General features: G+C 43.8%; 1 protein-coding gene across 1 annotated transcript in view; it reads right to left on the reverse strand.

Annotated features, from left to right (window-relative positions):
* The window catches only part of EXOC4 (exocyst complex component 4), a 643225-nt gene that overhangs the window by 35548 nt on the left and 580941 nt on the right, over positions 1-26736 (reverse strand). Inside the window, exons 15-17 of the mRNA XM_081147994.1 lie at positions 25187-25328; positions 14419-14597; positions 11489-11648 (exon numbers count right to left, since the gene is read on the reverse strand). Coding sequence (XP_081004120.1) covers positions 11489-11648; positions 14419-14597; positions 25187-25328 — 481 coding nt within the window. The remainder of the gene's footprint in view (positions 1-11488; positions 11649-14418; positions 14598-25186; positions 25329-26736) is intronic.

Genomic DNA, 26736 nt, shown 5'->3' on the forward strand with positions numbered 1-26736 from the left:
AGGCCATCGATCCACTCCCTCCCGGCCTGCGGGCGGGGGAGAAGTCAATCGGCAGCTGGCCTCGCCTCCCCGCCCCGGGTTCCTCCGCTTGACTCCATCTCCAGCTGAGAAAGCAGAAGGTGCGCAGTTCCCCGGGGGAATTTAAACATGCAGATGCGGGCGATGGAAATCATTACGCAGCCACGCAGCCTCGCTCCTTAAAGGTTAGAACACGGAGCTTAGCAGAGCCTGGAGGAAGGAGCGAAAGGCCGATGCGAATTAAGCCGGCCCCCATCGGAAACCGCGGCAGGCCAAGGGGAGGCGGGGCTGCAGCAGGTGTGACATTTATAGTTTTCAGCACCTACATGTTTATTTTTTGAATTACTGTTCAGAGCCTTCTAAGACCTTTATAGTCACGTAGAAGCGGTAGCCAGCTTCTCTCTCTGGGGAGCACACGCTGTGGCCTGGTCTTAACTGGGAAAAGAAACAGGCGCCCACTGCTTCCTCTCTCCTTCAGGCAGAAAAATCCTCACCTCTACAGTGTCTTCATGCAGCTGAGCTGAGGCTAACCTTCCTTTTGAAAGGCCCTCCCGCGATAGTCTCTTTTGAGAGCTTTAGCCCTCTGCGCCCCACCTCTGGCTCTATATCATGGAACTTGGGCAAGTCATGTCTGTATGAGGTCCTACAGTTAATCAGCTAATTGAACCCTTTGTTTTGTTGAGGAAACTCCAGCCAAGAGAGCTGAAGTGACTTGCCCAGGTTTGTGCATTGATGGGTTGAATTTGTTTACTGGCCAACCACTGGATAAATGAAATACTATTTAGTTCACCCCATTTCCAAGAATATAACCTGACTCCAGGTGCCTGCCCTGAGGGATAGTTTTAATGGTGATTCAGCTTAATATGGGGTAGTGCTTTCAGGTCATAATTCCCTTTACTTTCCTCAGCAGGAGGCAAAAGGAAAAAGGGGGAGCCAAGGGAGAGTAAGCAGCAGGGGGAGAAATGGCCTAGACACTGTACAATATCCTCAGACAACACAAGGTGAGGTCAGTATCTCTCCAGGAGCGTCTGAGAACTTCTGCATCCGATCCCCTGGGCTCTTGCTAAACACAGAGCAGGTTTCCGGCCCTACCCTCAACCTTCTAAATCCAGAATTTTAGGGATGGAGTCAAAGAATTCCACTGAAAACCAGTCCTTTAGGAAAGTCTCATACCCTTGAGCTTCTGAGAACGACAGTTATCTGTTTGGTGTTTTAGAGGACAGGGTGTGGACTTGGGAGTAATGATAGAGCTCACCTATGATGAGAATCATGTGCCGGTTCTCATTTGTGGGATGGTCCCAGACAGTGATGTTGGGCGTCCATTGCTAGCGCTTCAGGACAGTTGCTTGGAAGTTTGGGCAGAAAACCTACAAGCAGCACCCAGAACCTGCTGGCTGAGCAAAACCAGCCCCAACACATTCCAGCGTAGCAGGGTCTGTAGAGCCCTCTGCAGTGAAACTTCTAATTAAAGCTAATTAGAACTGCCAGAGACGGGTGCTCAATGAAAATCAATTGGGAAAGACACACAACCAGAAAAAAAGACAGGAAAAAAAAGTTTGAGAGCTAAGAGGCTAATTGAAGAATGAAATCATATTTTAATTAAACAAAGCAAAAGAGAGACCCAGTATTTACAGACGACAGCCCTGATTTCATATGGTTAAGAACAAACATAGGTTTTGGAGTTGGACTGGGCTAAGTTTGAATCCTGACTTCGTCATATGTAAACTGGGACTTCGGCTGGGTGTTGACCAGAGTTCACTGTGGTCCTCTGGCCTCCCCTCAGTACTTCGGTTTGTTTTCTTTAGAACTGCAAAGGGTGTTGGTTAAGCAAAACAGAAGCTGGGAACGGAGAGAAGGGCTTTCCGTATAAGATGCAACAAGGAAAGGTTGGAGCTGGGCAGGGAGTCTGGCCTTGACATGGTTGGTGAGGGGTTGTAGCTCTGCCTTTACAGCTGTAACAACTGTGCCTGTTTTCTTTTAAGCATCAAAATTAAATATTTTACCCTATTTAGAAAACAAGAAAGGTCAGCTTCCAGCATCAAGTTTTGCAGTAAAAATTCTAATGGAGTGAGTAAATGATCATGTGTGGGCTTTAGTCACAGAGCAAGTTTAAGGTCTTTTCAGTACAATACAATCCTCTCCTGGCAGGAAATGGCCTCCCTGGGTGAATTAGTTTAGTTTCCTGACAGTGACAACTACAGGAGTAGTGCAGGGTGTAAAAACAGCACAATTAGATGGGAGTTTTGGATAAGTTACTTCTGATATCCATTTCCTGGGATCTTTATTGGAAATAACAACACCTATCATCTATGCTAATCTCTGAATCATTCCAATTGCAGCATATTACTACAATGGGAAGACACTGTCTGTCAATAATCCCTAATGAGGTATGGCAACATTAACAGAGCACAGTAAAAAGGAATCTGACTTAAGCAAAGCCTCACACCTGGTATGTCCATGAGAAACCAAACACTGATGCTGACAGGTATTTTTTTGAGAGCATTAGAAGTACTTATTGTTTGGGGTACTTTATGGGGGATATGCAGATCAGTAGGCATATTCACCTGACTTCAAAGAGCCCCGATTAAACAATCAATTAGAGATCGATGGCTAGAATATATAGAACCTACTCTAAGTGTAATAAACAGAAAAGGGAGATTACTAGAAAGTGGAATGGTCAGAAACAGGGTAGCAAAGTCAAATGAAGGTTTAATGAGGAAGATGTAATATTATTTAAATCTACTTAGACAAAGATCTTTAATTTTTTCTGAGATCAAGACATATAATTTTTTGTTTTATTATTAAATTTTATTAACTGGCACATTTCCTTCTATCATGTAGCAAAAGCTAGGTAACCCATCATACTTCTCAATTTACTCTGGCTCCTAGGAAAGTCAGGGCTAACTTTGCATCACCATTAAATTCAAGAAGTACAACAGAATTTTTGGGAACATTATCATGAAAAGAATTTGGGTAACGCAGTAACTTCTCCTACAAAATCAATCACAAATCCATACAGTTAATAATCTTGAGTCAAAAATCTTGAGTGTTACAGGTAGGGCTGGAAAAGGGGTAGGTTACCCTGGAACTGAAAAGACACATAAATCAATGGCAGAATAAAGCTGGGGGGGGGGGCGGAGGAAAAACAGAGAAAAAGATGTGAAAATAATCTGGTTTTTTTTTCAGTAACAAGATTGCCCCTCTGGCAAGTCAGTCAGAGAACATTTCATTCGATAGGCAGAGTATCTCACGTTTCCAGCCAGGTCACCTCTCACACCTACTTCGGGGCAGCACCCATTCCTAGGACACTGAATCCACGGTGCTCACTTGTCTGGGTGACTGGGTGTGTCCAGTAGATGGCAGCATGTCACTGCTAATCCCTGGTCACACCACACCCTGGTCACTCCAAACAGGAAAACCTACAGCCTTTTCCTGCAGAAAGGCAAAGTAATGACCCTGTGCAACAGCGTTATAGAAAACAAGCCTACTAAGCAGCTCCCTGGAAGGAATTCTACATTCTCAGCCCTGCCAGAGATCAAGGTGAGGGACAACGCAGGGGTCCGAACTGCTCTTTTGTTTGTAGGCTGGCTTTGTCGCTCACTCTGTCACCTTGATGAAGGCACCCAGACAGTTTACTTCACAGAGGAGTTGCAGGACTTACACTGAGAAGGTGCTTTAGTTTACAGGGAAGTCAGATGCCACGTCCTTTGTGGGGAAAACACCGGTTCAGCGCGGCCCTCCTCTGGCTCTCGTGCTTGGGAACATTTCTTTCCTGTGCTCTCAGGGCTCCTCTTCCTCTCCATGCTCCTGACACGCTGGTGTTCCCAGGGTCTGTTCTCTACCTACAGTGTTTATTTCCTCTAATGCTTTAAAAAACAACTCCATGCTGATGACTCCCCCAATCTGTTTGTTCAGCAACTTCATACTTCTCAAATCTGTCTCCTCCATCCCCACCAGTCCTGAGTTCAAGCCCCACACGTCTCTCACTTGGCAATCACCTTCCAATGGGTGTGCAAGCCTCTAGTTCTATCGCCCTCAAACCTATTTCCCACATAGCTGCTGAAAACGTCTACTTAGAATACAGATCTGACCATCTCCCTTTTCCACTTAAAAGCCTCAGTCACTGACAGGATGAAGCCCAAACACCCTACCTTGACCACCCAGGGTATGTACTGAGTGCCAGGCACTGTTCTAGGCCGGGGCTGTGGAGTGAATAGAGGCTTTGCCTTAGGAAGCTCACAGCTACCTCTGGTCGATGGGGAACTGACATTTTTCGAAAGCAGCTGCACTGCTTCATATTCCTGCAGCCATGTGTGAGCTTCCATTTCTCCCCTCCTCTCCAACACTAGCATTTATTTTCTTTTAATCCTCACCGAGGATATTTTCTCCATTGCTTTTCAGAGAGAGTGGAAAGGAGAGGGAGAGAGAGGGAGGGAGAGGGAGGGAGAGGGAGAGAGAGAGGGAGGGAGAGAGAGAGAGAGAGAGAGAGAGAGAGAGAGAGAGAGATGTGAGAGAGACACATCAATTGGTTGCCTCCTGCATGGGCCCCAACCTGGGCTGGGGATCGAGCCTGCAACTGAGGTATGTGCCCTTGGCTGGAACTGAACCCGGGACCCTTCAGTCCGCAGGCCAATTCTCCAACCACTAAGCCAAACCAGCTAGGGTGACACTTAGCATTTTGGTCCCAGCAATTCCATTGGGTGCAATGTGGGTTCTCACTGTGGTTCTAATCTGCATTTCCTTGAAAGGGAGTGATGGTGAGCATCTTCATGTGCACACTGGCCATCTACGTACCTCATTTAGAGAAATGTCTATTCAAAGCCTTTGCTTATTTTTTTAATTAACAGATTTCCCCCCAATAGTTTTACATTTAAAGAAAAATTGAGAAGACAGTACAGAGATTTCCCAGATAACTTACACTCAGTTTCCCTATTATTAACATCTTATATTAGTGTGGTAAATCTATCAAGATGAATGAACCAGTATTGATACGCTGTTATTAACTATAGTTCATAGTTTACTCACATTTTCTTAGTTTTTACCTAATGTCCCTTTTCTGTTCCAGGATCCCATCCGATTGCCACATCACATGTAGCTGCCATGTCTTCTCAGGCCCCTTTTGGCTGTGATAGCTTCCCGTACTTCCCTTGTGTTTTTATGACTGCGCCAGTTTTGAGGAGTACCAGTCGGGTGCTGTGTCGGACCCTCCTCTTTGGATATATGCCTGATGGCTTTTCTCATGATCATACAGGAGTCAGGGATTTTGGGAAGATCACAGAGGTAAAGTGTCATTTTCATCCCTTCTAACAAGGGTACATCTGTCAATGTGATTGATGCATGTTGACATTGACCTTGAACACCTGGCTCAAGTACTATTGGTCAGATTCCTCTACTATAAAGTTACTTTCCCCCAGTCCACGGTGTTCTTTGGAAGGGAGTCACTCTATGAACCCTAGACGTAAGCAGTGGGAGGTTAGAACCCCCTCCTTCAGGGTACAGTAGCGACAGAATTTATTTGGAATCCTTCTGCACAGATTTGTCTCTTTCTCCTCACTTACTAATATATTCAGTCACTTACTTTTACCACTGTGGACTTACTGATTTTTTTTAATGCTTTGGGTTAAAATCCAATACTACTTGTTTTGATTGTTGCTCAAATTGTCCAACTTGGACCACTGGAAGCTCTCTCAGTTGGCTCCTGTGCCCCCTGACACACCCACCAATGTGTCATGTATGTTTTCAGTACTTCCTTACTTTGTTAGTGCAGGATGTTCTAGGCTCATCTTGTATATTTCCTGCCCCAGTCCTAGAATTATCCGTTTCTCCCAGGAGCTCTGGGTGCTTTTATTTGAGAATAATACTGAATCCAAGATCTGGGCACTAGGTGTACTTATTGCTACTGGGGTGCTTTTAGCTATTCTTTTATTGGGCTATTTGCTTTTGTATTATTGGGCTGTAGGAGTTTCTTATACATTCTGGATACAAGACTATCAGAAATAGTATATGCAAATATTTTCTCCCAATCTATTGGTTGTCTTTTCACTTTCTGATTCAATTTCTTTTTGAGTTAAACAAATATGGTATATTGCACGTCTTCATATAAACCTGTGTTCAGAGGAGGCATTTCAGGCAAGGTTTTTTCTCCTTTGGGTTTTAGGTTTCAAATGGTTCTTTTTCTACCAGTGACATCTTTCTGTTGGCTTCTGCGGAGCAAATGCTACTATGTATGGGCGCTATACACAGGCAACATAGGTCTTCACTGGTTAAATGAACACACATAGACCAGCTCCAAAGCTAACCCAGGGTGTCTAGAAGAGGGTGGGAGAGGGAGGGGTGGGGCACCCGGGAGCAGAGACTGCTCATCATTAAAAATGAAACTGCCAGGTATTTATTCTTCTAGAAGGATCACAACTCTGCTTCATGATGGGAAACACACGTGAGTACCTGTGCCAGGAAGTGCAGAGCTTTCTCAGTAACCATCTAATGAGAAAAGAGAAGCTGCCTTTTGTTTTTTTGCATATCACAACAGAAACACTCTAATAACTGTATTCTCTACCAGGGAACTGAGGAGGGGGAGCCTGCTCCCAAATACACGTGAAGCTTGTTTCTACACGAGGTGAAGTGTGCAGTGAAGATAAGAACTGCAAACCAAGGCTCTTCAGGCCTCTTGTGGGGCCCGCCGGTGGCCAGTTCTCTGTCCTGAGCTAATGTAACCTGGCAGCAGCATGTGATGCAGATGAAGACACCCCCTCTTCGAACACTTTCCTCACCTGACTTCCAGGACCCCCCCTCCTGGTTACCTCCCTCCTCCGCCGCCTGCTCCCTTTCAGGTTCCTTCGCTGGTCCCTCACTCCAACAGCCAAAGAGTGGAGCGCCGGGCTCTTGGACGGCTGCTCTTCTTTCTCTCCTTGTGTTCCTGAGCTCTCGCCTCTCACTCGGCCCCACGGCCTTAAATCCCATCCTCATGCAGCTGGCTCCCAAGCCCCTTTCCCGCCTGGGCCTCTTTCCTGAGCTCTAGGTTCGGACGTGCAGCTCTCTCTTCCTCATCTCTATTCAGGCATCTAACGGGCATCTTAGACGTGACTTTCCAAGCCCGAACTCTTGATGTCTCCTTCCTATCTGCCCCTTCGCCCCTCCCCAACCCCAACTCACCCTGCCTTTCCAATGGTCTGGCTCATTTTCATTTCTGCACTGCTCAGAACAAGAGCCCTGGAGTCACTGGTTCGCTTCCAATGCTTCAGCAAATCCTATCAGCTGTCCTTTAAAAATCTATCCTGATCTGACCACCTGCCACCCTCTCCCCTGCTACCACCTTGCCGGGAATTACCACTATCCTTCACTTAGATGGCTGCAGTAGTCTCCTAGCAGCTCTGCCTGCCTTTGCCCGGGCCTGCAACCTCCCCTTCCCAGTCCTCTATTTTCAACCCGGCAGACAGAGTGACTCTTTTGCAGTGTAAGTCAGATTATGGCACTCACTGCTCCTAACCCTAACCACCTCCTGCCTCACTCACAGCAAAAGCCGAGGACACTATAGCAGCCTTCAGGCTCTCAGCCCCTTACATTAGCCCCCCCCCCCCAACCTTCCCCACCTGCTCACTGCAGCCACACGGGCCTTCTGCCCTTCTTCAGATGCCCGGCACACCCCTGGCGCTGGCTCTCTGCTCAGTCTCCCTCTCCCGGTGTGCTCTCTCCTAGATGGCCACATGGCTTGCTCCCATTCTGCCTTCAACTCTGTCCCCAAATGTTACCATCTTACTAAGGAATTCCACAAACACGCGAAAATCGCAGGGTACATTCATTATACCTGGAGTACTCAAGTCTCCTCTCCACTGCTAACTTTTTACCATAGCATATACCCTTATCTGACATACATGTATTTTACTTATGTCTGTCTTGCCCGCAATAATTCACATTCTATGAGGGAGGACCTATAGAGGAGGCGTGCTCAATAAAACGTTTGCTGAATGAGTGAGTCAGTGAGCAAAGGAAGGACTACAAGGGCGGGGAGGGCTCCTGTGGGTGAGAACTCCCTTACCACGCCTGAACCTTAGCTAGCATGTCCTTTGTCAGGAGAAGAGAGGCAATGGCAATGGGAGAGACAGACACAAAGGGAAATCGGGGGGGGGGGGGGCGCGAGGAGGAACACTCTGGGATATTCCTTTGAGTAATGGCTTCACTTAACCTATAAAGACGGCCAGGTCCGCCCTGGGGACTTCAGTGCCCATTCAGGCTTCTGATGTACACCGCCCAGACTGTCTTCGGTGACCCAGCTCTGGAGAAGTGCGTGACAGCTAGGGGCAAGATGATCTCTGATGAAAGGAATTAAAAAGCACACTCATAAAGCCTTCCACTTTCTAGTTAATCATAGTAATTTTCCAGGACAAAGCATCTTTTTGAGTCTGAAATTTAACAGTGGAGTCAAAAGGGTCAGAGCCATAGTAGAGATCATTACCACAGGGGACAGGGTCTCTGTAATTCTCATGATCATATAGGTCATCTTGATCCTTTGCTCACCCAAGACTTATCCTCCCACCAGAGGCTAGTAAGAGCACAGGTGTGTATAAAAAGACACAACTTAACAATACCATGAGCAGCAATTCCAATAAATGGAACTGCTCCGGAGCCCTCATTTCTTTATTACAGAAAGACTGCCACACTTTCCACTGGCGGGTAGGCTCTGGAAGTGGAAAACTACAAGAGCCTTACAACTTCTTGTTAAATACGTTTTCTGACACTTGGCGGCTGGTGATTAATTACTGTGTTAGAAGATAACATTCCTATAGAGATTGGCCGGAAATACAGCTGCTGCCCACGCTTGATTAGACGTTGCTTACGGAATGCTGAGGCACACAGCTTCAGTCTATTATTTCTAGCTATTCTGGGTTTGCTGTTACGTTTATTTTACACAGCTCCGAGTTCAGTAGAATTGATGGAGCCCATGTCACAAAACTGTCCCTACCAACAAGAGGAAAAGAAAGAAGATAAGGCTATAAAGTGTGTCTATATACGAGTGTATGTATGGGAGCAAGAGAAAATGCGAGACAAGGCCTAGGCAGAGTAGGGATATATTACTCCTTTCTGTGACACTTTCTGCTCTACAAAGAAAGGACTGCAGGGAGAGGATTGGTTTCTGATAAGCCTGGAAGAAAACTGACCCATGTCAGCTGATTAAAACTTTCAGGGCATTAAAGACAAAACTCAAGTTTGTCATTATCCAAGCCCTTGACCAGCGCCAAAAGAAGCCTGAATTTGGTACCTATTCATTCATCATGATGAGCACTTACTCTGGTCCAGGCACCGAGGAAACAGGAAAGGTGTCGGCCTTTGGGAGCTCACAGTGAGGTAAGAAGACATCTCCTGGACCAGGATCGGAAGGACAGAATCACCCAATGCTATACGTTCATGCCAGCTTCATAATCCACTAAGAGTGACGAGTAACAACAGCAGCAGTACCTGTCCCAAATGGTCACCTTTCAGCTAATACCCACTGCCCTGGACATCGGTCACAAATCCACCCGGGAAAGGCACGCCTCAGGGGCCATCAATTATTTCCTGAAGAAACGTGTCACTGGCCCTCAGCCCACTGATGCCAACCCCAGTACTGCCCAGGCAGCATTCCATTATTCAGATGTCAGTTTTTTCTAGTGTGTGTTCAAGCCCCATACTGTCTGCCAAAAACCATGTTAATTTGCTTATTTCAGCTAAATAAAAAAAAATCATTTAAAAAGGATGATTGAATTTAGGAAATTACATTCCTCCGAGAATTAGTAATGCTTCTCTCCAACCCTCAGGCCTCCCTGTTCTCATGCTCCCCTTGTCGATGTTATTATGAGACTAATTCAATAATGACATAATTCCCCATAAGAGCGGCCAAATAAACGCAGCTTTCAGTCACACCTGGTTTCTCCATCTGAGCAAGGGAGGCTTGTCACCAAACTTAGCCCAAAACAGGGAATTTAATGAAAACACACACACACAGAGGAAAAAATAAGGCAGGGAAGGAGGGCAGAGGAGCAGAGGAACAGGTGGCAGCGGAACAAACGGAGCGATGGATTGGAGAAGATTAAGCACAAGGATGTATGGTCATATGATTCCAAAGCAACCTACCATATGTCTTAATAATTGTCAGAGTAATATCATACTTCATCATTCCCTCAAACATCTCAAGAATTGCTTCACATTTCCTTGAACTTTTAAGGAATCAAAATATCAAGTGAAAAGACACCGAAGTACTAAATATTAGGCAGGCACATTCGGGATTATTAAAAACAAATGACACCCTAGCCATAAAGGAGTCTGTGGAATAATTCACCTAGCTATAAACGGCGCTGAGAGCCACAGTCATCACCCAGCCTCGTCAAAGCTGGTTAAGCTTTCATTAAAATACCTAAGGTCTGATGACTGAAGAAAGGTCTAAGTGGTGTTGAGAAGCATAAAGTGAGAAGAAAATCAACCTCAAATTCGAAAAGGCATGTTATAAAGAATCAGGAAGCACTGAAATCAGCAAACCTAGAAAACAGAAAGTGCTGCTTAAAAGCAGCCGCTTCAATGACACGAAGGGAGAGCAAGCACGGGGACTAGTAACCAACCCCAGCGGAAACCGGAGGAGCTGGGTTTCAGCAGGGACCAGGCAGGCGAGACAAGGAAACAGGTTCGTGTAAAACACTCTCAACACCTGCTACTAATAATGAGTGAAAAAAAGGGGAAATCCAAATGTCTACAAATTTGCAAAGTATCAAATAAACAAATTATGGTTTGTTTATACCATGGAATTAAAAGTAATATTTTCAAGGGATATTAATAGATAAGGGGAAAATCATATTTCCAAAGAGTATTACTGATATGGGAAAATACAAGGAAATAAATATAAAACCACATTAACATAGTTTTAATTTTGTAAAAAGAGAAATCGTATCTATGCACATGTATGAAAACTCACCTACACCCAGAGCACGTGCACAAAACCCAGGAGAAAGTATACTCAATATCGTGGTCTCTAGGTTAAAAGTTTTGAGTAATGTTTATAGTCTTCTCTGTAGTTTGTATCACATATATTATGCAATAAGCATATATGACTTTTATAACCAAAAACAAAAGTTAAAGTTTTGTAGTAAAAAGAACTTAGGTTAGACAATAGGAAAAATTACCTGTGTAATGGATGTTAAACGTCGAATAGAATTGTATATAATTACCTTCTCTATGACTGAGGAACATCTATTTCTTTCTTTCTTTTTTTTCTTCTTTTTAAAAACAGATATAACTGACGTATAACACTGTTAGTTTCAGTTGTACAATATAATTATTCGATACATATATTGCAAAATGATCACCACAAAAAGTTTAATTAACATCCATCACCTATTTTTCTTTTTAAACTAACTTTTAAGAACAATAATCTACTTTTAAAAATGACTTCACAGGCAGTGAGGGCTTGGCTTTGGGGCCGGCCCTGGGCCTGATGTGCGCTTACCTGGCGAAGTCCAAATCTGCCTCCCGCGACATGGTGATGTTGGTCAGGTTCTGCTGAAGAACAAAAATGTTTCTGCACATTTTCTTGATGCCAGACTCACTGATGCGCCGAAAGTACTGGGCACCGTTCACGAGGATGCAGGAGATGAGGTGTCCTAGGCCTGAGGGGCCGGCACAGGGTGGGAGACGAGAGAAGATGGGTTAGCGTCATCCTGCATAACTGGCACACAGGATGTCTCGCTTCCAGTCCTCCAAAGGACACACGTCTCTGACGCCTGCACCACTGATGCCACGGCGATTTTAGAGTACTTACACACTGTCCTGGTGCTTACAAATGGGGAGGCTCTTTGCTGGCAACAAAACCTGGGAAATGCACAGCTCCAGCACCGCCACGTACGCCTGGTCAGCACCCGGGGCTTAGGGAACAGACACTATCACAGTGCACAGGGACTCGCTTCCAGTACAGACATTCCGGGAGCAGGGAGCACATGTAAATTCAATGATGTGTGGGCCTCCGCTTCCTCCCACAGAGCAGACAGGAGAGAGTACGTCAGCTCAGACGCTGACTGGGAACCTGCCTAAGCAAAAGTAAATCAGTAAGAAGCTGGGCTACTGGCATTGGCGCGAATGCACCCCAACAGTGACAATGGGGCATATTCCTGAAGCGGCAGGTGGAGGGAACGTAAGCAGAGGCAAAGTGCGAAAGAAAAGCGACCGCGGGTTAACCGCTGCGTTCCCGCGAGACACCTAAGGATGTCTCTGGGTGTCATCAGTGACTGGCTCTCGCCTCCGGCTGTCCTGAGGTCTATGAAGCTGACCGAAGAGCAGGTGCGAACATCAACAAACCAGGCGTCCCGTTCAGGGTACCCTCTGCACCTGAGTGAGGAGCTGGCTCAGGGCCGCCGAGGCACATGGAGATCGCCATTTGAAAACGCCAGCTTTTATTTCTAAACACTTGGAATTACGTCAGCTTCTCTTTCGTCTTCTCCCTTTATTCTTGCAGAGCTGGACTCTAGCGGGCTGTTTCCCCCAGAGCTCGAAAGCTAGTCCGACTAGTTGCAAGGAGTCTGCCGTATTCACTTTCCTCTTCTGAGGCCATAGTCCCTCCATGGTGACCCTGATCAGAGCCCGGGGTGTGTCTTCAGGTGTCATGGCTCCCTGGCTTCCAAGTGAGTTTTCCCTCCATTAGGATGAGGTAGAAAAGGGAGAGGAGGGTGTGTTCTCTCTTGCTTCTGCTACACTCACCAACACTGCTTCGAGACCACAAACCCACTTGTATGTGCTACTACTTGAAAGTAAAGTAAAAACACGCATGGATTTTTACAGTCAATACCAGACAATTGGCTTACGTGAAAAATCTCTGTAGGTCAAGTTCCAGCTGACACTCCTGAGCCCATAACTATAGGTATAATTCTGTTCTGCTATATGCAGTAGGTCCTAAGTGTAGGTAATGGGTGGGGGTTGGAGGTGGATTGTTTGTAAAGAATAGTAAATGCTAATAAATATATTATGTAAATAAGTTTATATGATGAATAATAATAACAGAACCAATTAGAAGTTGGTCTGCTTTATGTATTACTATATACCAGCAATTCTAAACTTCAGCTGGGATGAAGTGCTCCTCCTTGCCACACCAAGGAAGACTGAGACCTGTCACCTCCTCCCCCACCTCAGGAAACTCAACATTATACTTTTTGAATTTAGAAAATTATATCGCAGAGAAATAACTGGCTTTTTAAACAGTCTGAAATGTATGATTTCCTAGTGAAAATCGATTCCAATCAGAAGATTATGCCTAGATTTCAAGACATAGTCTCCCAGCAGGATTGCATGTGAAGAAATGCCTGGGTAAATTGGAGGAAAACTGGGAAAGTGAATGTTGGGCTTGGAAGAGCCCCGGTCAGGACCAAGGACACTGCACAGCAGGGAGAAGGGATTCTAGGTGGGCACTGCAGCCTCAAGCCACAGAGGTGGCACCTGTTCACAGTGCCACGGCTCACCCACAGGAGGCCTTTAACCTCTGTGCTCTCACTAACATCTTTCAGGGATAGTTCCTATCAGGACACATCTCCATCTTTATGACAAAATTTACTGAAAAGATAGGATTTTGGGTCCACATTTGCTGGAATATAACTGTCTCACGCAGCCATCAATGGCCACCACCATCACTTCCTCTCTTCAGGCTGCTACAATCCTTAGACAATGCACCTTTTTAATTGTTCTAAATAACACTGGTTTCATTCAGCGAGACACCATGGATGCTTCTAGCACCTAGGTCTGTATACAAAGAAACCAAAACAAAGGAAGAGGGAATATAATCTGAAGCCCTAAAAGGCACCCTAGGAAGGAATTCAGCAACAGTTACTGGGTCGGCATCCTGTTTTCCCATCCTCGAGGCAAATGCCTCAGAAGGTGTGTCATTCACACCCATGCTGCCCGCCCGCCCTGAAGGCATTCATGGGACAGCCTTCCTAAAATCCCCCCTAAATCGCTGCCAGTAAGAGGCTGCTGCTGTTTTCTGACAATAACACGCTCTCTGAGAGAAAACTCCCCCTTTCAGTAAGGATTTTAGCCACGAGGGTTTTTCAGGGCCCTCTCCTCCTGTGTGTTTCTTTTCCTTTTGTGAGCTCCTCTTGAGTGAAGTCGTGGCCCTCCACACATTTACCCAGCTCTCATGAGTGGCACGTCAGGGAGGCAGCCGGGCTGCCATCTGCCTTATCTTGGATTAAATCTCCTTATCAACCAGGAGCAGATGGCAGCCATACTGTCGTCTACCTGCCCTACACAGAGACACCAGGTACTGCAGCTTTAATCAAAAACAAAATAAAAATCCCAACAACCTTTTCCACAAGTTTTGAACTTCAATGACATAGAAAAATCAGGGAAGCCACCCCCTTCCTCCCGACACCCAGGGCCAGGGGAAGGGCTGACCTTCAAAGATGTACTGGAACTTGTGCTGCTGAAGGCTGGCGCCCATAGCCTCCTCAATGGCACTGATGTCTTTGTTGAGCTTGACCACCAGAGGGTCATAATCCATACTTTCCACATTAGCGACAATGGCATAGTTCCCCTCCTTTGCCAGAGGGATGAGGTAGTGGAAACAGTGAACCCTGGAAAAGACAGAGGTAGGGAGAGCAATTAGCAATACATCTTTCTGATGAAAATAATGATCTTTTGGTGTCAGTGCACTCAGGTATTTACAGAACAGTGGGCCTGTGGAATTTCATGTGTCCCTCCCCGTTCACCAGAAAGCCTTCATAGTTACTCCACAGAACAGCTCAGAGATGTTGAGCAAGTCAGCTTCTGCGATCCCTGCTTATTTGATCCACACATTGTGGCTGAGAAATAGATGGGCCCTGAAATTCTTTTCAGTGACAGGACTGTATGCATGTGTGAAAGACACGATATCTTTCAACAGATGTCGTAGTGGAAAGGAAAGGCAGAAGCCACAGGTCTTAAATGTGTAAGCTTCATAATGAGACTACATTGGTTGCAATTCCCAATTCCAACACTTATTAGCTGTGTGACCAGGAAGTTGTTTTCTCTCTGTCTCAGTTTCCTTATCTGTGCAATGGGAATGATAACAATACCCAAGAAGCTACGACATAGAAAGTGCATCGCATAGGGCCTGGCACGAAGGAAGTGCAGAGTAAGTGCTGGCCATCATTGCTGTTAGCATACTTATTAATATTAACCTATTACTTAAATAAAACATCAAACATCCATGAATTTGCTAAAGATTGTGCTAGGCCCTGAGAACGTAAGACTCACTTTGTGTCCTTGAAGACTCCAAAGCCTGGTGGGACCCACCAAGAAAAAAATGACCAAAAGAGGGCAGTGTTCCCCTAAGAAGCACATACACTGAGGGTGTCAGGAAAGGACAAGTCTGAGTGAGCTGGAGGGAGAAGTGTATTTCAGTGTGGAAATGGCCTGAGTCAGTTTGATTATACACCATTCTTCATTTATTTTAATGAATTTATTGGGGTGACATTGATTAATAAAATTATACAGGTTTCAGGCATACAATTCTATAATACATCATCTGTATATTGTATTGTGTGTTCACCACCCCAGGTCAAGTCTCCTTCCCTCACCATTTATCTCCCTATACCCTCTTCTACCTCCCCCCAGTCCCTTACTCATTTATTTTTGGTAGATATCAGTAACTGCCAAAGAAGTTTGAGATGGATAAGGATTGGATATTTCCTAACCTTTGTATTAAGCTGAAATGAAAAGCAAGTTTCAGTCCAAATAATTCTACCACACACACAGGTATTTATTTAAAAAAGAACACCACCACCATCCATAGTTCAAACAGGCCACTCTGTGAGCTCAGTGAAGTCCTAACTCCCTATTGTTTTGGATGCTCTGTCTGATCTTGCCACGGAAGCTTCCCAGGGGAGAGGTATGACGACAATTCGGGTCAGGATTCTATTACCCTTATAGTTGGCATCAGGTAACAAGAAATATTCCTAAGCAAATGGCTGCAAAAGCCTTGGGCATTGTCCCCAATGATGCGAACACGGGCTTGACTACCATCTTTCTTATTTTAAAGTCAGATTTATTGAGGAATAATTTACAGGCAGAAAAACTCACCCTATTTAGAGTACTGTCCTCTGAGTTTTGACAAAGGCATAAGTTGTATAAGCACCACCATAATCAAGTTACACAACAGTCCCATCACCTCGGAATACCCTTGTCCCCTTTGAAGTCAACTCTACTCTCACCCTAAGCTTCTGCAACCACTGACCTATTTCTGTCCCATAGCTTCATCTCTCCCAGAATGCCGGGTAGAGGGAATCATACAGAATGCCGCCTTTGGAGTCTGGCTTCTTTCATTCTGCCAGGGCGTCTGAGACTAACCCATGCTGCCCATTCCTCGTACGGCTGAGCGGCCTCCCGCACGTGCACGTGCCGAGATTCCACTACCCACCAGCTGACATCTGGGTTGTTTCAAGTTTGGGGTGATTATGAATAAAGCTGCTTCATGTACAGGTTTTTGTATACATTTCATTTCTCCTGGGTAAATACTTGAAGGTGGATCGGAGGCTCATAAGGTAAGAGTCTGTTTAGTTTTATAAGGAACTGCCAAACTGTTTCCCAAAGTAGCTGTGCCATTTTCCTTTCCTACCAGCAACGTGCGGGAGTTTCAGTTGCTCCGATCCTCCACCAGCGCCTACTGTAAGCTTTTTAAAAAATTTCAGCTTTATTAAGGTATAACTGACATATAAAACTCTAAGATATTTAAAGTGTTTTGATGTAGGTATACATTCTGAAAGGATTCCCCCATATATTTAATTAACACCTCCATCACCTCACATATTTATTCTTTTTAGTGAGCACATTTAAGTTCTACCCTTGTAGCAAATTTCAATTACACAACACAGTGCTGTCAACTGTAATCACATTTTACATGAGCTCCCAGGCCTTATTCCTCTTATAACTGAAAGTCTGTACCCCTTTCCCAACCTCTCCCTATTTCCTCCATCCCAGCCACCCCTTACTTTTCTCTATTTCTATCAGTTCAACTTCTTTTTTAGACTCTGCATATACGTAATATCATGATTACTTGTCTTTCTTTGCCTGGCTTACTTCACTTAGCATAGTGCCCTCAAGTGTTTGTCAGTTAAAAGAATGTTTCCAGTCACTCTAATAGGTGTATAGTGCTATCTCATTGAGGTTTAATGTACGCTCTCCGAATGACTGATGATGGGCTTATTTTCCCGTCTATTGGCCGTCCATATGTCCTTGTGTTCACATCACTTGCCTAATTTAATTAGATTTTTTATTTTCTTACTAACTTTTGAGAGTTCTTTATATTTTCTGGATGCAAGTCTTTCATTAGATATGCATTTTGCACATATTTTCTCCTAGTCTTTCGTTCTTTCCTTTTTCTCACATGAGAGTTCTAAGTTTATTAATCCTCTCATGAAAAATCTGCACAATCACCACAGATACAGTCAGAAGAATCTTAACTCCTCTGATGTCCAGTCTCCAGCTCACTCTGCAGCACCAGCGCTGGCCTTTGCAGCCCCGACTTCCCTCATTCTGTTCCTGCCTTCCTGTCTCGTTTTCTTGAGGTCTTACCCTCACACAGGCCACGTCTTGCAAGTCTATGTTCGGGTTCATTTTCCTTTGTGTAACCCCAGGAATCATAAATCATGCCCAAAGCCAGCTGTCTTGCCACCACCCAAATGGGTTCTGAACCCAAACTCAAAGATGACGTCCGGTGTGGTCTTTGACATTCTGGCTACTTTTCCCCGAATATCTGTCTCGGGTACTGTTGCCTTCCCAGGGTGAAGGACGTCAGTGACCGTTTGTTTCCACAGGAGTGGGCTGTTGGTCATGAATTTCCTGGTCTGTACAGTTACTGTGTGTTCACGACGGTGGCCGACCTTCGAGCAGCCAGTGAGGAAAAGACTCACTTTTCACCTTAACAGTATCTTTCAAAGAATGATTTCAAATTTTGATGAAGTTCATTTATCATTTCTTTCTTTTAGGGACAGTGCTTTGGGTGTTATTTTTAAGACTCTATGCCAAACCAAAGTCACTAAAATTTTTTGTAAGTTTTCTCCTACAAGTTTAAAAGCTTCAGGTTTTACATTTAGATCTATAATCCATTTTAGGCTAAGTTTTGTATAATATGTGCTATATTCTTATAACCTGCTCATGCAAGGGAATCCGAATATCTTGACTATCAGTTCATTTTCATGATAGGTAATCATCTTAACAGCTGCTAAGCAACTAATGGCTAATTGCACCAATAAAAGCTCATTCTGATATTCATGTGCTAACTGGTAAAATGTATAGTTTTGATTGAGATCCCAGTAAATGCACTGGTCACAGATCCTTCTGGAATCTGATTTTCTGATATAATGAAAGTCAACTAACCCTAGAGTGGGATTAATGACTAGGGAAATTCATTGGTACTGTGGTTGAAATTTAAACCAAGCAGCTCTTAGTTGAAAATAAAATCAAGCCATCAATGCTGAAGTATTTTTACAGTAAATTATAAACATTCTAACCCAGACAATAGGAAGACCATGGACAATGGCATGAGGTGTGAAGGAAGGGCAGTTACAGGGGGTGATGAGCGGTTCCTTCTGGTGCACACAGAGCACATGACAGTGCATGAGGTGAGCTGGGGAGATGGGCACAGCCATCCAAGGACTGGACTTTGAGAAGCCATAAGGAGCCTTAGGAGGATTTTAGGAGGTGAAATGGTATAATCGGATATGAGCTTCGGCAAGATCACTCTGGACAGTACAGACCGTGGTTTGATGGTGGAGGGTGGAAGACACTGGAAGCAGAGAGAAAAAATAGGAGATTATTATGAGTTGGAAGTGAGAGCTTATGAGATCCTGAAGTGAGGGCAGAGGGGAGAGATAAACACTGTTTTAAGGTATTATCTTCCTCTCCCAAAATGGTCAAAGATGAAAAAAAAAATTAGTCACTGACAAATGTCATATTTTAAAAAGTGTTTACTTTCTTTTTCTTTTGAATTCTGGCAAGTTGTTGCTGACCTTAATATGACTTTGGTGTTAAGGTTTTCTGCAAATATTGCTGATCGCACAGCAGGATGATGGACTTTCAGAATGTGCACACTTAGGATCCAACAGTGACAGGTGGTGGCTCTAGAACCCACCTGGGGCCCTGCTGATAGCGAGAGAACCAGCTGACAAAGGGGACATTCTTGGCATCTTGGACTCAAATGGCAACATAGTTCAAATAGGAAAAAATACTGAACTATCTTTTATGGTCTCGCCATGTCTTTCATTTCTTGGGGGTGTAATTTGCTTTATGTTCCCAATCGTGGAAAGGAGCTGCTTGATGTTAGATGTGACCTACAGTGACATAGGTAAAATGTTGAATGCTCTATAGATGGGTCCTTCAATACAGAACCTATTGGATTTGAGGACACTTTTGAATTGAACTTTAACAGTAGTAAAGAAAAAGATGGACTATGGATATAAAAATATTTGGGGGAAATAAGATGAATTTTTGACATCTGAAGTTGTTCTGGACTTCTTGCTAGCATTTCCCATTTATTTTTTTTGGCGTGTGTGTCTGATGTCTTCCTGGGTAAAAATGCAGGAGACAGTGCCTAACCAGCCACTTCTTCATTGTACCAGCTCTGGACAACAGGTCCTAAGTTCTAATTCTTTCTTAGAGCAGGATGGGAGTAGAACAAACACGGGCTGATTATGATGACGAGGATGATGTTGGCCACACAGTACCTGTGTCTCTCTTGAATACATGTAGAGAACTATCGAGTGAAAACAGATTCTCTAAACCAATTTCTTTAACAGAAAAGGTTTTGTTTGGGGAACAGCACTTATTTTATGTGGATTTGGTTTCAAACCAGCTAATTCTCTAGAGTCACTGATGTTTTTATTGAGCACCTATTATGCAGCAGGGTTCTTCCTGGTTCTGGGGCCATAACAGTGAACAAGACTCACTTGATTCCTGCCTTCGGGGAGCTAACAGTCTCTTCCACAGTCACCCACTGTGGGTGCCCAGGGCCCCTTGCAGTCTGCTCTACTTGAGCATAATTATACGACAGCATAATGACTTGCTTGAGGTGTGTCTTACTCATTTTGTAAACTTATTCATCATCAACAGTAAAAATAAAATAAAAGGCTTAGTACTGTGACAAGGAACAAATAAAGTACGTGAACATTCACTATCTGAGCCATACATGGAGTGTTCTGCCTAGTTTTAAATATCATACTTTAAAGAAACAAAGACAAACGGAGCATATGCATAAGAAAGCAACCTGAATGTTGAAATCATGTTATGTGAGGAGGTGAAGACATTCCATTTAGGAAAAAATAAACACGTTTAGTGTTTGCAGTAAGTCAAGGAAAGATAATTCTGCATCCAGGACTCTAAAACTCAGTGTTTTTTGTTACTCATTCCTAAAATGATCTTCTTCTGTTTTTAGATTAATGTTGAAGGAGATGTAGCAGTGGGTGTTACTGCACCGAATGGCTCCTTGTGGAGTTAATAAATAACGACGAAAACATGCCCAGCATCATAGAATAGTGCTGCCAAGATGTGCAAAACAAAAAGGGCAGGATAGAGGTTAAGGATTTAAAAGATTTTACTCAAACGTGTTGAAAATATCCCACTTGGAATTAACTGCACTACAGGCAGATAATTGTAAACATAGAACACACCGTGTGCCCGCAAATCAATAGCATGATTCCAGGAGCAGCGATGGTAATGAATTTGATGTTCCCTTGTTTTCCTGTGCAGCCAGGTAACAGAGACATCAGAATGTTACTGGTGGTTTCTTTTTTCTTTTATGCCTATTGCATTTATCTAGTCATAGAATACACATACCATCCAATAAGTAAATAGAAAACAAATCTAAAAATTATCGTAAATCAAATCAGAAAACACAGAGGGAAAGCCTTATTTCTGGACAGGTGAATGTAAGAAATAAGCTCAGAAATACGATAGATTCCAAATCTGCGATGCTCTTTTTCTTGCTCTACTTACAAGGTGCTCACAAGCAGTAAAGAAGTAACTCACTGGACAAAAAAGTGATGAAAAAAAAGGGGGGGATTAAAGATGGCAGCGGGCTGAGTGGAAGCTACACTGACACTCTCCTGGGACCAACCTGGAATGGCAACACTATCATTCAAAATAGATTGTGAAATAAAGAGCTTCCCAGACAAACAAAGGCTAAAGGAGTTTATCACCACCAAACCAGCATTGCAGGAAATGTTAAAGGGACTGCTGTAATAATAATAAGAAATAGAGAGAGAAACATAGGCATAAAGAATTCAAATGGCAATAAATAAGGACCTATCAATAATAATCTTAAGGACTTTAAAGAGGAGATTGACAGCAATAGAGTCATAGTTGGGGACTTTAACACCCCACTGACTTCACTGGATAGGTCTTCTGGATAAAAAGTCAACACAGAAACAGTGACTCTAAATGACACACTAGATCAGATGGATTTAATTGATATTTACAAAATATTTCACCCCAAAGCTGCAGAATATAAATTCCTCTCAAGTGCACATGGGACATTCTCATAGATAGACCACATGTTAGGACACAAAACAAGTCTCTACAAGTTCAAGAAGACTGAGATCATATGAAGCGTCTCGGACCATAATGGCATGAAATTAGAAATCAACTACAGTAAAAACACTCAAAAACATTCAAACACATGGAGGCTAAATGGCATGTTATTAAACAACAAGTGCATTATCAATGAGATCAAGAAAGAAAGAAAACTTCCTGGAAACAAATGAAAATGAACACACAACCCAAAATCTATGGGACACAGCGAAAGCGGTCCTGGGAGGGAAGTTCATAGCACTACAGGCCTACCTTAAAAAACAAGAAAAATTTTAGTAAACTCTCTAACCCTACAACTTAAAGAATTAGAAAGCTCCCCTGTGAAGCTGTCCAGACCAGGGCCTTTGTTGCTGGGAGTTTTTTGATTACTGCTTCGGTTTCATCAGTCATTATTAGCCTATTCAGGTTTTCTGATTCTTCCTGATTCAGTTTTACACAATCTCACTCATATGTGGAATCGTATAAACAAAACAGACTGAGGAACAAAATAGATCCAGAGGCATAGAAGCATGGAACAGACTGATGAATCTCAGTGGGAAGGCAGAGGTGGGGGAGTAGGTGGGGAGGGATTAATCAGAGGACTTATATGCCTATATTCATAACCCATGGACACAGACAATAGTGTGGGGAAGGTCTGCAGGGGGGAGGTGGCACGCAGGGTGGAGGGGATCAATTGGGGGAAAAAGGGGGGATATCTGTAATACTTTCAACAATAAAGATAAATTTTAAAAAAAGAATAAAAAAAAGCAAGGTGCACACAAAAGTGACAGCAATACATTATCAATTAAGCTTTGCCTGGGCACACTGGAAAGATATCCAAGTTCTAACAGGAGTGCAAACATATGAACTAAAATCCTTATAAATTGAAAAAATCTAAATCTAGTAAAGACTTCAAAAGAAAAATAATACTCTATCAACTTAATAATGTCTCATGGTCATCCACAAGAAAATGTATTACTATACACTTCTGATCCTAAGGTTTCTGATTCTGAAGTTTCAGAAGTCTATCTGCCCTGGCTGGTGTGGCTCTATTGGTTGGGCATCATCCTGAGCACCAAAAGGCCGCTGGTTCAATTCCCAGTCAGAACACATGCCTGGGTTGCAGGCTTGATCCCCAATGCAGGATGTTTCTCTCTCTCTCCCCCTCTCCCTTCCTCTCTCTCTAAAAATCAATAACAAATATTTAAAAAGAAAGCCTACATCCAACTGCCTATTTGACATTGCTACCTAGCTGTCAACTGAACATCTCCAAAATGGAATTATTGACTTCCACCCCTCGCCAACCTTTCTCCTTTCTCGGTCTTTCTCAACTCCGTCAATGGCCCTGGCATCCACACGGCTGCTGTGGCCCTAAAGCTGGTGGTACTCCTTGAGCCCTGTTCTCTCACTGCTTCCAGCTCCTGCACCCAATCTCATATATCAACAAATTCTATGGGCTCTACCTTCAGAATGTGTCTCACGTCCAGCATTTCTCACACTTCCTCCTCCATCACTCTGTTATCAACTAGTCACTCTGCTTCCATTCATCTCTCTCCCTGAAATTCCTTTTCCATTTACAGCCAAAGCGATCTTTCAAAAGTGTGAATGAATGTCCGACTTATTTCGCTTAGCACACTGTTCTCAAGATCCATCCATGTTGTCGCAAATGGCAGTATTTCGTCTTTTCTGACGGCTGAGTATTCCACAGTATATATATGCTACGTATATCCAGTCATAAACATGCTAAGTGAAACAAATCAGACAGAAAGTCAAGAACCAAATGTGGGATATGAAACTGAAAGCAACAAAGGAACAAACAAGAAAAACAAACAAACACTCGTAGACACAGACAAGAGCATGGTGGTTACCAGAGGGAAGGGGTGCAGAGGGTTGGTAAAGGGGAAAGGGGGCTAAATACACGGTGACAGAAAAAGATTAGATTTTAGGTGGTGAACGCACAATACAAGGCACAGATGGTGTATCACAGAATTGTATGCTTGAAACCTATATAATTTTATTAACCAATGTCACCCCGATCATTTAATTTTTTAAAAATTGAAAAAAATGTGAATGAGTGATGAATGAATGAATATGTCTCCCTGTTTAAAAGCCTCTATGGCTTTTTAATGCACTTGGAATAAAATGTGAACTATTCACTTTGCCTGTGAGACCCTATAATGATCAGGCTCCAGCCCTCTCCTTCCCTTCCACTCCCCACTCTACTCTGGCTCATGGGGCAACAATCACTTGGATTCCTCTCTCTTCCAAGCCCGATTTTGTCTCAGGACCTTGTGAGGGCTTCTCCCTCAGGGAGTCTGAAACTCTTTCCCCTAGGTCTTTGTACAGATGGCTCCTTCCTGTTACCTTGTCACATTTTCTCTGACCACTCTATCTAAAAAACAAAGAAAAAATCCCACTTTCCCATCCATCCCAGCCACTCCCTGCACTGCCCAGAGTGACAGCACTGGCCACATGGAGGCGCTGGAGCCCTGGAAACATGACTAGTCCAACCTTCAATGTGCTCAGTGTAAAAATCTGCAGGTTTCAAAGGCTTGGAACAAAAACTACAAAATATCTCATTAATAATGTTTCTGTTAATTATATGTTAAAATAATATTTTTGTTATGCTGGGTTGAAGAAAATAGTTGCTATAATTTATGTTTCCCTCTTTTTTCAAATGTGACTGTTAGAAAATTTAAATTGTGTGGTTCACATGTAGCTCACTTTATGTTTCTATTGGATAGCACCGCTGGATTCCATTTTGCTATTTGTTGCTTTAGTTGCACTTATCTGACATCGTCTTTTTTTACTCCTTTTTTGTTTCTCCCCATTAGAATGTAGTTCCATGAGAGCAAGGGCCTTGAGTTTTTTTCTTCACTGCTACATCCCAACTTTTAGAACACTGCCTCCCACATAGAAGGCCCTCGATAAATATTTATTGAATGAAGGAATCAACAATTTAAGGCTCCCTAGTCCTTTCTTCCTACCATTCCATATGTGTCGTCACAGAGGTCACCAAAGCTAGTCAGAATATTCTACACTGCAGGGGAGGAAACAAGAGACGAGTATTTTCTTGAATTAGTATTTTAACTTAATCTCTCCTACTGGGTTTTAAGTTCTTGAAGGAAGGAATTGTGGTTCCTGCACCTGTATACTCCCTTCTTGATCAGCAGACCACCTCAGCAAAAATACCAATGACAATAAAGTCACCATAATTGCAAAGCTACCACACTTTGCATCCTTACTATGTCGCAGGCATTGTATGACGTCATTTATAAAATCTACAGGTTAGGAATTATTGTTTCCATTTTTAGGATGAGGAAACTGAGGGTTAGTAAACTCAATTAATGGTCTTAAGATCGACTAGCCAGCTGGTACAGACATTCAAATCCAGGCCGTTCTGATACCACAGGCCTGGCAAACTCTGGATCACCGTGTTCACGGCACAACGTGTGGTCAGAAAACTTCAGAGCGACCGAATAACATTAAAAGTCACTTTTGGTATAAAAGAAGGACAACATCAGTAATAACCAAAAATCCTGGTGACACTCCCCAGAAATAAGCAGGCGCTCTATGACCCCAGGTGCGTTTCAACCTCAGCCCGTGCGTCGCCGAGTCCTACCTGACCTCCAGGTGCAGCACCAGCAAGCAGCGGTCGGCCATGTCCTGGAAAGCTTTGGCAAGCTCGCTGAGCGTCTGCATGATCTGCTCCGACACCGGGGGCAGATCCAGGTTCGCGTGGCCATCTTGAGCAGGAGACAGCACTGAAAAGGGGGGAGGACAACACACCAATCACTTCACTACATGTCTACTGATTCTCTGAAATGACATGTTATTTTGCCGCTCATCATGTTGTTTTCACCAAGTTGGCTAATGCCAGTGTTGGCAGCATTAGACGTCCAAGACAGGAAGGACTATTTCTGTCCTTGATTAAACACAGAAGCCCAGATGATTCAATCTGCTCACAGAATGTCAAAAAGAGAACTTCAGAGTTGGAAGCGACCTGAACAGTCGTCTGGCCCAACCACGTGGTCGATGCTCGTGTCATTTATACATCTGCAAATGGCTGTTCAGTGTCTGGTTGCACCCCCCACAGATGTTTGTGAAAGGAAACTCAACACCCCTTCAGGCAGCCGAGTCCACCTCTGAAAGATCTGACCGTCCTGCATCAGGCCTTTTCTGTCTGTCATCATCAACTTTTAATCGCTGGCCCTGATTCTGCCAACGCTGCAGTGATTCTCGTGTGTGTCAGCACAAGTGCTAAAGACATCTCCTCCCTTGGCTTCTCTGAAGTCTTCCGTTTTCCAGACTACATGTCCCCAGTTTTTATGCTATTCTTCATATAAATGAATCAAATAATTTTACAGTCCTCATACTTCACCAACAAAAATGTTCCAATTGTTCTGTATCTCCCCTGAAACGTGGGGTGCAGGACCACACACAATAAATACTGCGGAGTGGTGTGGCCTGTAGAGAGAGCCGTCTGCTCCTTCGCTCTAGATACCACACTGCCTGCACGTAAGCCTACGGTGTTCAGGGGTGGGGACAATGGTCATATATTCTACTTGAACTCATATAGAGCTTACAGTCAACTAAAAGTCCTACAAAGGTCTTTCAGGAAAATTTTATAAAGCTACTTTCTACATCTTTCCCAAGTAACTGATATAATATTTAATGGCACTTGACACCACATTCAAGAAAATACTGAGCAGCAGAAATGTGAACTACATTTGGTTATGTCTAGACTTCTGTTGTCTACCCAGCTTCCTAGTTTCTCAAAGGTCTCCAACAGTAACTTGGAAATTTCATTCAAAAGTTCTTTCATTTCTCTAGAGCCTCAAAGACTGGCCTTGAGTCCTGTCCCCACTATTTACTAGGTGACCAAGAGCTAATTTCTAAGTTACTTAAAAGATAATTCCATCCATCTTGAAGTTCAATCTCCATTTACCAGTAATTTTTGCCTTTCCACCTAAAAAGTATATTCTCCTTCTCAGAGAATAGAGTGCCCTTTGGATATGGCCAGGGTCTGGCGGTGTTCACCTTAGAGGGTGGGGAGTCAACATCTGGCTGCTGCAGCATCTACAGTTATGGGCTTTCGGTGCTGCATCTATCCCTAGACTCTCCCCAAGCCCAGAGAAGGGACCCGAGAGACAGCCAAGACTTATAAGGCTA

This window comes from Miniopterus schreibersii (genome assembly GCF_964146895.1).
Source record: "Miniopterus schreibersii genome assembly, chromosome: 9".
In the NCBI taxonomy this organism is placed as follows: domain Eukaryota; kingdom Metazoa; phylum Chordata; class Mammalia; order Chiroptera; family Miniopteridae; genus Miniopterus; species Miniopterus schreibersii.